General features: G+C 53.1%; 5 protein-coding genes across 5 annotated transcripts; 1 reads left to right on the top strand and 4 right to left on the bottom strand.

Annotated features, from left to right (window-relative positions):
• Positions 1-37: 37 nt before the first annotated feature.
• Positions 38-2,378, bottom strand: M421DRAFT_419765 (YJL045W-like protein). Its single transcript, XM_033592241.1, has 4 exons — positions 2,073-2,378; positions 1,435-2,018; positions 771-1,387; positions 38-721 (listed from the first exon to the last, which is right to left on the bottom strand). Exons 1-4 carry the CDS (start codon positions 2,213-2,215, stop codon positions 164-166), a joined length of 1,902 nt encoding a protein of 633 aa, XP_033449494.1. The 5' UTR covers positions 2,216-2,378; the 3' UTR covers positions 38-163.
• Positions 2,379-2,673: 295 nt separating this feature from the next.
• M421DRAFT_419764 (tryptophan synthase) lies at positions 2,674-5,317 on the bottom strand. Its single transcript, XM_033592240.1, has 4 exons — positions 5,131-5,317; positions 4,990-5,077; positions 2,904-4,931; positions 2,674-2,854 (listed from the first exon to the last, which is right to left on the bottom strand). The coding sequence occupies exons 1-4, from the start codon at positions 5,176-5,178 to the stop codon at positions 2,850-2,852; spliced, it is 2,169 nt and encodes a 722-aa protein (XP_033449493.1). The 5' UTR covers positions 5,179-5,317; the 3' UTR covers positions 2,674-2,849.
• A 142-nt stretch (positions 5,318-5,459) lies between these two features.
• M421DRAFT_390051 (uncharacterized protein) lies at positions 5,460-7,083 on the bottom strand (the record flags this gene model as incomplete). Its single annotated transcript, XM_033589977.1, has 2 exons — positions 5,460-6,474; positions 6,616-7,083. The coding sequence occupies 2 exons, from the start codon at positions 7,081-7,083 to the stop codon at positions 5,782-5,784; spliced, it is 1,161 nt and encodes a 386-aa protein (XP_033449492.1). The 3' UTR covers positions 5,460-5,781.
• A 2,731-nt stretch (positions 7,084-9,814) lies between these two features.
• Positions 9,815-10,730, bottom strand: M421DRAFT_100380 (uncharacterized protein; the record flags this gene model as incomplete). The annotated part of the gene is made up of 2 exons (XM_033586507.1): positions 9,815-10,202; positions 10,255-10,730. 2 exons carry the CDS (start codon positions 10,728-10,730, stop codon positions 9,815-9,817), a joined length of 864 nt encoding a protein of 287 aa, XP_033449491.1.
• Positions 10,636-11,450, top strand: M421DRAFT_134945 (uncharacterized protein). The gene is made up of 2 exons (XM_033587412.1): positions 10,636-11,306; positions 11,356-11,450. The coding sequence occupies exon 1, from the start codon at positions 10,890-10,892 to the stop codon at positions 11,295-11,297; it is 408 nt and encodes a 135-aa protein (XP_033449490.1). The 5' UTR covers positions 10,636-10,889; the 3' UTR covers positions 11,298-11,306; positions 11,356-11,450.
• Positions 11,451-11,940: the final 490 nt, after the last annotated feature.

Raw genomic sequence — 11,940 nt, 5'->3', positions numbered from 1 at the left:
AATTTAAAAGAAGGTCTGCGGTTGTAGAAGGCACAGTCGGGGCTAGATTTTGACGGTAGCGGTGATGGTTATGGAAAGGTCGGTTCTCTGTAATGTCGGAGAGTAAGACGTTGTTCTATTCTTCCAGATCGGCTTCAGCCCGTCTTACCCCGGTCACAGCTCTCTAGTAACTCCTCTTCATGGGCGGCACACTCTTACACTCATTTTCATCCAACGTCCCCATCGTCACCTTCCTCGTCCCATACTTGACATCATTACCAATATCTTTCTGCCACGTCAGACTGTGCACCATCCACTCCTTATCATCCCTCTCCTTGAAATCATCTCTCGCATGCGCACCCCTACTTTCCGTCCTCGTCAACGCCGCCTTGCTAGTCTGGCTCGCGTTCGTCAACAAATTTCTTAACTCAAGCGTCTCAACAAGATCACTATTCCATATCAGGCTCTTGTCGGTAATGCGCAGGTCGCGCTTGAAGGTTGACTCGATGCCTCCGAGGGCAGAGTTGCCTTCAGCGAGGGATTCTTGGGTGCGGAATACGGCGGTGGTTTTTTGCATGGTGGTTTGCATGTCTGAGCGCAGGGAGGAGGTGGGTGTTGAGCCGGCGCAATCGAGGAAGGTGGTAATTTCGCTGATCGAGTCGAGGCCGATGTCTTTTTCTGAAGGACTGTGGGACGCGCCGGGAGTGTGGTTGTCGGCGATGTGGAGTGCTGTTGCTCGGCCCTAGATTGATATCAGTTTGGCAAGACTGATGAGGTGGAAATGAGCTTACGAAGACTACGATGTCGAGCAGCGAGTTGGCGCCGAGTCGGTTTGCGCCGTGTACGCTGACGCATGCCGCCTCGCCAGCAGCGTACAACCCATCAACGACGTGGTCTTTCCCGTCCTTAACATCCAGGACTTGACCATGGTAGTTAGTTGGAATACCGCCCATGCAGTAATGTACAGTTGGTAGCACTGGAATCGGCTCCTTCGTGATATCGATGCCCGCGAAAATCGCCGCTGTTTCGGCAATACCTGGTAACCGCTCGTGAATGATCTCCTTCGGCAAGTGCGATAGCTGTAAACTAATGTGGTCCTTGCCCTCACCACAGCCTCGACCCTCGATGATTTCGAGATTCATAGACCGTGAGACGACATCCCTTGATGCAAGATCCTTGGCTGTCGGTGCATAGCGCTCCATAAATCGCTCGCCTTCTGAGTTGAGAAGATATCCGCCTTCGCCACGTGCACCTTCTGTAATGAGAACACCAGCGCCGTATATGCCAGATGGGTGGAACTGTACGAATTCCATGTCTTGGAGGGGAAGTCCGGCTCTTGCTGCCATAGCGCTCCCGTCGCCTGTGCTTGTATGGGCGCTTGTTGCGCTAAAATATGCTCGGCCGTAACCTAGCTTTGTCAGGGACGGCTTTTCTCATGGCCAAGACTGCACTTACCTCCTGTAGCCAGAACAGTGTTCTTCGCAAACATACGGTGACAGGTGCCATCCTCCATATTCAAAGCCGTGATACCAACGCACTTTCCCTCACTCATCATGAGATCCAGCGCAAACCACTCGATGAAGAACTGCACTCCAGCCTTTAAGCTCTGTCCGTACAGCGTGTGTAACATAGCGTGCCCTGTGCGATCACTAGCACACGCCGTCCTGTACGCCTGCCCCCCCTTCCCATATTTCAAGCTCTGACCACCCAGTGCTCTCTGATATATTGTTCCTTCATTCGTTCGCGAAAACGGCATGCCGTAGTTCTCGAGCTCGACGACCGCAGGAATAGCTTCCTTGGTCATATAGTGTATTGCGTCCTGGTCACCGAGCCAGTCTGAGCCCTTGACTGTGTCGTACATGTGCCAACGCCAATCGTCCTCTGTCATGTTGCCGAGCGCAGCATTGATGCCTCCCTGTGCGGCGACGGTGTGGGATCGTGTTGGGAAGAGCTTCGACACACATGCTGTCTTCAGTCCAGCTTCCGTAAGGCCTACGGCGGCGCGAAGGCCAGCGCCTCCTGCTCCTACGACGAGAGCGCTGGGAAGTGTCAGCCATATTTATCATGGCCCGTGATATCGACTCAGATCTCACTCATAGTGGTGGTCAATGACAGTCAAGCCCTTGACGTCGTGAGCGTTCACGGTTGCAAAGCCACGACCCTGTCTTGACTGGTGGAAGGGCGAGTTGCGAGCATTGAACCTCTGCCGCTGAATAGCACGCGTAAACGCCCGCATCGTGAGAAGAACAGGAAAGAGGGGACGGCATCAATAATCGAGAGGCGAAGAGGAATGTCAAGAACGACATTGTGCAGGTCAGTGGCGCTAACTTAGTTACCCGGCGCCCCTCCTAATGATGGAGATAATCCTCGGTTGCATCGAAGCTTGCCTAGGGATCCGGGGTAGCTCCGCTCTGGACGTACACAAGTGATATCAATCACATTGACACAAGATCACCACCAGGAGCGACTGTGCACATGTAGCCAGCACGAGTGATACCACTTTTGTTGATCGAATCACGTTACCAGTTCTGTTCGCGTCGCGGACGCAATTGTTGGAGATCTGGAGGTGCAAACGTCGAAGCCCACGACTCGGGCACTGCCGAGGGTCTCCCGCAACGCGACCAATCATCTCAGCAGCATTTGAAGGAAGTAGCCGAGCAGCCTTATCTGTCGGCTATATGCTTATGGATTTAATCAGGGTTCAATGTAGCTGCATTTGCATAGTATAGTCTACGGCAAAGTTAAAGTGGGTATCGGAGAAACAGGTGTAGTTCTTATTGCTGCCTGTAATCCGAGAATGTGGCTATGGCGCAACGGCTGTCAAGCTATCAGGTTGCCGTAGTGAGCTCTTGAGGCGAGGATCACGGAGATTAGACTAGAATGGTTAGCAAAATATCTACGAACAAACGGTCATCAAGACTTACACCTCAAATCCCAACCAATCTTGGGACCCAGCTTGGGCAATTCTTCAGCAACACTCTGTACGTCCTTGTCACCACGACCAGAGACGCAAATAACGATATCCTGGTCCTTCCTCATAGTCTTAGCCAATTCAATCGCACCGAAGATAGCGTGAGCAGTCTCAAGTGCAGGGATGATACCCTCCAATTGAGAAGCAAGGCGGAAACCAATGAAAGCCTCAGCGTCAGTAGCAGCGATGTACTTGGCACGATCGTTATCCTTCCAGCTAGCCAGCTCAGGGCCAACACCGGGGTAGTCAAGACCAGCAGAGACAGAGTGAGTTTCGCTGACTTGTCCGTGCTTGTCCTGGAGAATGTAGGTGCGGACACCGTGAAGCACACCCTTGGTCCCTCCAGACAAGGTAGCGCTGTGGCGGTTGGTGTCGATACCGTCACCACCAGCCTCAACACCAAGAAGCTTAACTGATGGGTCATTAGCGAAGGGGTAGAACATGCCAACAGCGTTGGAACCACCACCAACACATGCAACAACCGCATCAGGGAGTTTGCCGCGCTTCTCCTGCATCTGCTGCTTGGTCTCGTTACCAATGATCGACTGGAAAGTACGAACGATGGTGGGGAAGGGATGAGGTCCAATGGCAGATCCAATGATGTAGTGGGTGGTGTCGAGGTTGACGACCCAGGCGCGCATGGCCTCGTTGACCGCATCACGAAGGGTCTGAGAACCAGCCTCGACAGCAACAACGGAGGCACCAAGCAGCTTGATGCGGAAAACGTTAAGAGCCTGGCGTCTGACGTCCTCAGCACCCATATAGATGGTGCACTTCATGTTGAACTTGGCGCACACGGTGGCAGTCGCGACACCATGCTGACCGGCACCAGTCTCGGCAATAATCTCGGTCTTTCCAAGTCGTCTGGCAACCAATACCTGACCAAGCGCGTTGTTGATCTTGTGACTTCCGGTGTGATTCAGGTCCTCGCGCTTCAACCAGATGTTCGCACCTCCGGCGTGCTCCGTGAGGCGCTCTGCAAGATGCAGATGTCCAGGACGACCCATGTAATCATAGTACGATCTGTACTCTTCCCAAAACTTGGGGTCTTCGATTGCCGCATTGAAGCCTTTTTCGAGCTCAGAAAGACAGTCCATGAGCGACTCGGGCACGTATTGACCGCCGAATTCGCCGAAGCGGGGTGGAAGCGCGTGCTCCTCATCAAAGCCGTCGCTGCCAGTGTTCAGTTGCTCCAGCTGATCCGCGAGTCCGGGACCATCGGGGGTGTCAGCATCGGTGATGACCTTGTCGACGTGGACACCAGTGGGCTCCTTGGCGCCGTCGATGGCCTCAACAATGCCAACTTCGCGAGTCGTCGCACGGCTGCTCTTGCCGCAAATCTTGTCGCAGTAAGCCTCGACAGCCTTTGCGCCAGTTCCGGGCTCAGACTTGGCAATCTCGTTGATGATCTGGCTGCCGATAACGACGCCCTCGGCGATTTGGCCAACGCTCAGGAAGTGATCCCTGGTACTGACACCGAAACCAACGGCAGCGGGCTTGTTGCCGGAGTATTTGTGGACGCGCTCCAAGAGCTGGGGGAGAGCAGCGTTCATGGTTCCGGAAGCACCGGTGACGCCCATGCGGGAGACGACGTAAATGAACGAATCGGCAATCTGACAAAGGACACGCATACGGTGCTCGGAAGTAGCAGGTGCGATCAGAGGAACATAGGACAGGCCATAGTTACGGCAGAAGTTCCTGAAGCGCAGAGCCTCCTCGGGCGGCAGGTCGACCATGATGAATCCGTTCGCACCAGCCTCCTTTGCGTCCTGGAGCATCTTCTCCTCGCCGTAGCTGAGGAGAGGGTTGTAGTATCCCATGAGCATAACGGGGGCCTTGAGGCCGCGCTTCCTCGCATCACGGATCATCTGGAGAACATCGCCGGTGTTGACGCCATTCTTCAGGGCCTGCGTATTCGCGGTCTGGATCGTGGGGCCGTCGGCGATGGGGTCGGTGAAGGGCATTCCCAGCTCGATGATGTCTGGAAAGGTCAACTGGTTGTTTCTCGTGCAATCGCTGCTCGTGTGAGTCGTGCGTACCTGCGCCACCAGCCTCCATGCCCAGCATGATGTCGGGCGTCTCCTGGGCAGTAGGGTATCCAGCTGTCACGTAGGTGACGAGGGCCGACTATGTCATTGTCAACCTTCATTCTTGCAGTGATTTGCGTCTATTTGACATACCCTGCCCTCCTTCTTGCATTGTGCAAACGTCTTCTTGATGTGCTCCATGGTGGGCTGAGCGTCGAGTGTGTGGAAAACTTGTCTGGTGAGCCGTGAAGGCGAGTTGACCTCTCTAAGGTGCAGTGCAACGTGAGTCACGGTCGGTTAATGAGGATTGCCGGAGAAATTGATGATGCAGGGTTTTGGTGACTCGTCCATTCATATCTATTGAAGCCGAAGGCGGAGAGGCAGAGGCGTTCCAATTGAGCCCCGCACTAGCCTATTCTGCCTGCATCAACTGTCATCCTTAGGGCTGCCCTGTCAAAGGCCGAGCCTCATCAACCTCCACTGTCTGACTTGGTTGGTGCCGCAATCCTCATCCCTAATCTAAAGTCAGAGTCAGCCGAGAGCCTAGGATCCGTCTTGAGAAGAGTTCGAATGTTATCTTCCCTTTCTGACGTCACTTTGGCTGCGCGATCTTGAACCTCTGAGAACTGACTTGGGAATCGAAGTAGGATCTGGGGAGTTTTGGCTCGGGAAGTCTTACGTCGGTTGTAAGGGAAGTGAAGAGAAGGCTCATGTTGGTTTGCGATTGATGCCTGCGCATTGGTTCTTCCTAGCTCCTGCTCAGGTGTACAGACATTGGGTGCCTCTGGCACCATTTTCCATTTGTTACAGTCCAAAGCTTTGGCGTAGTGTCCCCCATTCAGCATCAAAGTATCTTCCAAATCCCCTGATCTCGCACATGCGATTGAAGCATCGCTGACACACGCTATTCTTCTCTCTTCTCCTACCACACCGGCCATGTCTCTGAGGATCCTTCTCCCAGTGTGGATCAGGCTGGCCCTGCTCATCCAGTGGTCCAACCCTCCAGTTGCGGTCGACTGGTCTATTAAGCCGAGCATCGTCAAATACACAGGGAAACCCGAGTCGATCTCCGTCGAATTCCGCCAACCAAGAGCAACCCTGCTCCTGAGCCTTGTGGTGGCAGCGCGCGCAAAGTTGACCGCGGTGCCGCACTGTGCCACACAGTCGAACATCCTTAGGATTAAAGCTGCGCCGCCACGCGTCGAAACGATATTCCGGGTCCTTGCTGGCACAGAGATAGGACCACCCTTTGCTGATCCTTTCGTTGCTGTCATGATCTAGTTGGTGCATGTAAGCGTTAATGAGACGATTCAGATGGCGTCGGTAAGGGTGAGACGCTGCTTGCTCGTATAGAGCATCGAAGCTCATGTTTCTACACCAGGCGCAGATATCCGGACCTCTTTCATGGCCTTCTGGTCGAGAATTGCAGGCAGCTCCAAAAGCGCAGTGAGGCTTCGGTGGCGGCCCAAGCATCGGTGGTGGCCCAAGCCTAGGTAGCTGTGACTCGGACTACATGCTTCTTCGTTATTATGGTTCCATGCGGAAGAGGAAATACTTGCCATCCGGAACGGGATGCTATCAAATCAGGATCTCGTTGTATCCTTCCACATCGTCGTCCTCTTCTTCCTCCAATCCTACCAGCCTCGACGACACAACCTTGTCCGCCTCTTCATGACATAACCCAGTTGGCGTAAAGTATTGTACGATACCAATCTTCTGCAGATGCCTTCTCCAACACTCTGCACAGGCAGTCCCCTTCCTGCGAACGATTTTGCAGGTGAGACGGGTTCCTCGAAGGTTTAGGTCACGCCGTCGCCACCTGCAGTACCGGAAGTCTGGGTCTTCGAAGGCGCAGAGAAAGCGACCGTGTGCTTCGATATTATACTTAACAGTATACTTGCGACCAACCTCTTCGTCGATGAGAGCAAGCAGTGTACGGTTGTTGTTGGCCCACGTGCGTAGCTGTTGGGGGTCGTGTCGAGTAAGACAGTTGGTGCAGATCTGGTGAGGATTGAATATTTTCCGCCCAATGCCGAGACAGCGGCCTTGCGTGATACACTCAACGATTGGTGGAGGTCTGAAATGCAGCCCAGCAGCTGAAGACATAGGATGGCGACGGAGCTCGGATGTCTGGACTCAACTTGGATTGACACGCTCCACTCTTTGCCGTGAGCTCACGTCAATGCATCGACAACCACGTAATCGCTTGTCGAGTATTCGGGAGCTCACAAGGTAGAAGCGGGTTTGTCGTTTGAGAGGTCGTGGTGCTCTTTGACCAAGACAAGATTGCGCTGGTGGCACAGCGCTTCCTGCGTCGCATCTGAGGGGAAGACAGAAGTCAAAGCACGAAGGTTTCAAAAGCGGAGCCGACAGTTCCTGTATGATCATAATCAGCCAATGCTATAGTGTCTGACGTATAACAGCCACAAGCACATGGAAAGAAGCTTTTCTTGGCGCATGCCATGTCCGACATGCTGGTTCAGCGGACGCCGATGCGGTGTGTGAAACGCCTAGACAACCGACGTGTGACTGGGTCATGGCTGTTGGGCAGCCCGTCAAGGGAGCATTTCATAACTGCTGCGCTCGTGATGCGAACAGACAGAGCTATGGTCACCTCGACACTGACCCTCCGCGAATCACGGCAACAAGTCTGACAGATTGGCGAGGTCAAAGCGGTACGCCAGAGCCTAGGGGTACCGGCAGGCTCGAGAGACCTTGACCAGCGCAACCTTGTGTTCTCACTCGAAATTTGCGGTCATGTCCGGTGGTCAGCTTAGAGTTGAGAGTAGGTTCCAAAATGGCCTGCCGAAAATCTCACCTTAACATCGGAGAGCTTTTCAGTTGGGCTGCTGATCACATGACTCGCACTGAATCAGGCACTGTCAGTCTTCGAGGCTCCTTGAGTGGTCCGGAGGCCCAATGATGATCGTCAATTGATGATGTAAACACACGCCCGGGACAGCCCCTGTCCATTCATTCAATTTGGCAAACACAGCCTCGTGCGGAGAACAGGACTCAATGAGCACCTTGACCTTCATCGGCGTAGGTAGTGTGCCCAGAATCTTGTCGCAGAGATGGGGCGAGCGGAAGTCAGGAATGCGTTAGTTTGCGACGAGGTGACCTGTCGTCGCCGAAGCTTTGTGCACCTTCGGCAAAGTCGCACGTCTGTTGGCGCACCGCCCCGGTATTTACACTACAATTGCCTCCTCGTGCATGCGTTTTTGAGAGAGGTTGGAGGTAGATACGGTGTCCTGAAAACCTTTGACGCAGTTGTTGCATTGTTGCGATGTCAGTCGTAGACTGATTGTGCCATACGGCTGACCGCGGTTCAGGTCGTGTATTAATGGGCGACGAGCCCATACATACGGATACGCCGGCTGCCTCAATATTCGCAACACCCTCCATAGTCGTACTGTACAACCTCCATTTTGTCGTCCTCGAACTCCTCACCAGTGACACGCGAACTTTACATGCGAAGCGCACAATGTCAGGGCGTTGTCGTCCGACATCTTGGGCAGCACTCCTCCTTTGTGCAATGCGATGTCGCTCAGCGTGAGTTGGCTTAGATGACACTGCATTAGTCGTGCCACTTCGGCTCTTAAGCCGTCCACTGTCAGGTCCGTCGAGTGGGTAATATCGATGTCCCGAGGACCGCAGCTGGCTCTGATCGTATCTGGCACGTCTTCGATTTCGGCCACAGCCAGCAGTCGTCGGTGGCGATGGCCTTGGTTGGTTTGAGCGTCACAGTATTTTGATTCCGGATAAGTCCAACACATATCAAGAGCCGAGTGAAAGTTGTACTTTGACAGCCGAAACACTAGTACTGCCAACGACATTAATTCGATTCTCAGGCGTGCTCATCCAGGGAGTACATAGAGTTGAGGCCGTTGAGGCGTGCGTCTGAGCAGGCACAGCATGTGGCGTGCGGCATATTGCATGCAGTTACAATTTTTTGGATGCAACGCTTTGGCACATTTTATGCTTGGGTGGAGGTGTTGGAGTCTGGCACGGAGTCGCCTCAGACTCGCCTGTCCATCTCCACCAGGGTCGCTACAGGCTCTCTTCTCTGCGTGACCATCATCACCGGCATTGGGTCGCTGATGTTTGAGCGAGCTCATTGTCGGGATATGTCCTTAGTGTCATCTGCGGATGGTGCATACTTGTATACGTGCGTCGTACAGCGCGGGCTAGCTCATGCTGTTATCCGCAAGGGCATCAGCGCAGGCTCCAGTACCATCTGTCGGACGATTCTATTAATTTCATTAAGCAGCTTTCATCTCGGGTCTAATCGTATTCTTTCTTTGTATCTTGCTTGTTGTCTCAGACACAAAAAGATTATTTGTAGTAAGGTGCTTACATTAGAGGCACCTATCACCTGTACATCGATCATTTCAATTCATCTCATGTTAGTGTATCAAAGTGAATCCGGCGTTTGTCTTCCCTCGGACCTGCGTGTTCAAGAGCAGCAAATGTACCTAGAACATTGTCTTACCGTGAGATGTTATTGTCAAAGATTTCCAGGGATCCACAATTGGCATGTAATTCACTATTCCGTGTTATGCATCGAAGAGCAGTCCTGTCCATATCGAGGGCACACCCAATCGTTATTGATGAAGGCAGAGCATAACTATAGACATGGTACCACAAGAGTCATGGACAATCGTTTATTAGGTTATTAAGTTCGTAAGGTCGTATATTACACCGTTCTGTTTCCTCCGGGTCATATCTGAACCATCCCGTGGTATAAAGCGCTAAGTAACAAAAGCAGTGAAGTCCAGGTTTCATACCGTCCTCAACAATCATCTTATGATGGGTAGACTGAGTCAGCCCTAACTATCTAGTAATTGGTGCCAGGAGTTGCATAGGTGCTGGTAGGTGCGGTGTGGTAGCCGCCGGTAACAGGCTTGCTGTAAGCGTGGTTGTCAAGGGGACCGTGAGGAGTAGTGCCGTGGGGAGGAGCAACGGTGGAACCGGTCATGTGAGTGTCGTGGCTGGGACGGTAGTCACGAGCACCAGGAGCAAGAGCAGCGTGGCCGGTGGTCGAGGTAGCGGGGACAGCAGCGACTTCAGGGTCGCGGAGCTCCTTGTTGCGGGACCTGCGCTGCCAGAATTTCTTGCCAGAGCCCTTGGTGTAGCCGTTGGTAGGGCCGGGACCGAAGCGCTTCTCTTTCTTGTGGTGACGGCTGAGCAGGACCTGTACGGGAATCGAGAGCAAGAAGAGAAGGCTGATGTTCGTTAGTTTCAGTGTGACTGGTGTGCAGTGGTGATTTGACTTACGCTCCGATGATAGCGACCGCGAAACAAGCAGTGTTGAGCCTGCAGGTAGTGCCGAGAGATGCAGCGTAGGTGATTTGGTTGCCCTGACCGTTGCTACCAAAGCCTTCTTTGGAGGTACTGGCGCCATTGCCGAGGGGAGTGTTGACGTTGCCAGTGCAGCTTGATGCTCCGTCACGGGTCAAAATGGCGACAGCGATCATGGCACCGCAGCAAAGGACATTAAAGATCAGGCCGGTGAGAGCAAAGAAGGTCTTGCCGCCAAGGCAGCAGGTAAAGACAACTGCGGCGATGGTGTAGAGGACGGTCGCACCAGACAGACCCTCTACGGCTTGCTGCCATCGGGGAATGGTGACATTACGATCGGCCTGGACCGAGAGGAAGTAGGAGTAAATTCCAAGAACGATCGCAGCACAACAGAATTCAAGAGCGTAGAGTGCTGTTGCGATGAACTTCAGCGCAGCGCCGCCGAAAGCCATTGTCGAAAGTTAGGAGTTGAACCGAAAGGAGGGTAGGTAAGAAATCAAGTGTAAGGTAAGTTGTTCAAGGCTGACAGAGGTAGGTTGATAACAGTTGTGTTATTGGATGTCGAAAATCTGCGGTTGCAAGAGCAGCCGCCTTTATGGGTCTTGCTTCCTATGACGACAGCCTTGTGTTCCAGTTTCACAAGCCTCCACATCATTCGCACGTCCACAGACCCTGTATACCGTGCCTTGTTGTTCCTTCGATCTTCGAGGCTGTTTTGTTGTCGATCATACCAAGCTTTACACACGGCAGACGTCATACGTACACATTCACGGCACTGTCATTGGTCGATCGGTGCGACGCCACAATTTCCCCTGCTTTTTGCCAGGCGACGTCAGCGTGCACCACAAGCCACTTTTCCTTGCCCTTGCATCGTTCGTCGCGCCAACATCAGCTGCAGAAGCCACAGGGTCGAGCGTCGAGGACGTGAACCGAACTTTCACGATGGTGGTCCAGGCCACCAGCGGCTGCCATCTGAGCAAGTGTTTGGCTGTGCGGAAATCAAGCTTGCTATCATTTGATTTGTGAAGGTGCGCTGCTTGATGTCTGACTTGCAAGCAGGTTTGACGACAGAGTTAGTTTGGTGCGCGGTAGCCACGGAATGCACTCCGCACGTGTTCGGTTGAACGCTGCGTTGAGCGCTCATCATCTGTTGTTGCGCAGTTGACCGAGGGAAACTGGAGAAGCGCCGCGAGGCTTTGCGTAGTGTGTCCCTTCGTATTGAGCCGAATGACGCTGGGGATCGCCAGCTTGATATCAGTAAACAAATTTGAAGATTCTAGGAAGTAGGAAGCAGGAAGTATGAAGCAGGAAGCAGGAGCCAGACAGAGTCGTGGTGGCTGTGCACTGTGATTCGCAACAGATATTGTGGCTGTGCAGTATTCTGTCGATCGAGGAACATTTTCCACTTCAACCACGTCCGAGAGATCTCTGAACCCAGACACCTATTAGCAAGCAAGCACCAATTAGGGACATGGTCTCTTCTCACAAGGCCCTTTGCCATACTTCTTCGCTCGATCACCATGTCGCTGAACAAGATGCTATTTCTACGCCAAACTTCGTCCTACAGAACTGGGTGTACATGCAATCCAAATGCCCCCTCCTTTGAGTCCATGTCTTCTCTACTTTCAACTCATCCTTGGAATATCATACTTGTAATGTTCA

This window comes from Didymella exigua, assembly GCF_010094145.1.
Source record: "Didymella exigua CBS 183.55 unplaced genomic scaffold M421scaffold_11, whole genome shotgun sequence".
Classification (NCBI taxonomy): domain Eukaryota; kingdom Fungi; phylum Ascomycota; class Dothideomycetes; order Pleosporales; family Didymellaceae; genus Didymella; species Didymella exigua.
This window is presented reverse-complemented; position numbering and strand designations above follow the sequence as displayed.

Coding starts and splice junctions, on each gene's coding strand:
- M421DRAFT_419765 (XM_033592241.1), bottom strand. CDS start 2,215: ATGCGGGCGTTTACGCGTGCTATTCAGCGGCAGAGGTTCAATGCTCGC. Junction 2,019..2,072: donor GTCATTGACCACCACTATGA/GTGAGATCTGAG, acceptor GACACTTCCCAG/CGCTCTCGTCGTAGGAGCAG. Junction 722..770: donor TGCTCGACATCGTAGTCTTC/GTAAGCTCATTT, acceptor ATATCAATCTAG/GGCCGAGCAACAGCACTCCA.
- M421DRAFT_419764 (XM_033592240.1), bottom strand. CDS start 5,178: ATGGAGCACATCAAGAAGACGTTTGCACAATGCAAGAAGGAGGGCAGG. Junction 5,078..5,130: donor AATGCAAGAAGGAGGGCAGG/GTATGTCAAATA, acceptor ACAATGACATAG/TCGGCCCTCGTCACCTACGT. Junction 4,932..4,989: donor CATGGAGGCTGGTGGCGCAG/GTACGCACGACT, acceptor TGACCTTTCCAG/ACATCATCGAGCTGGGAATG.
- M421DRAFT_134945 (XM_033587412.1), top strand. CDS start 10,890: ATGACGACAGCCTTGTGTTCCAGTTTCACAAGCCTCCACATCATTCGC.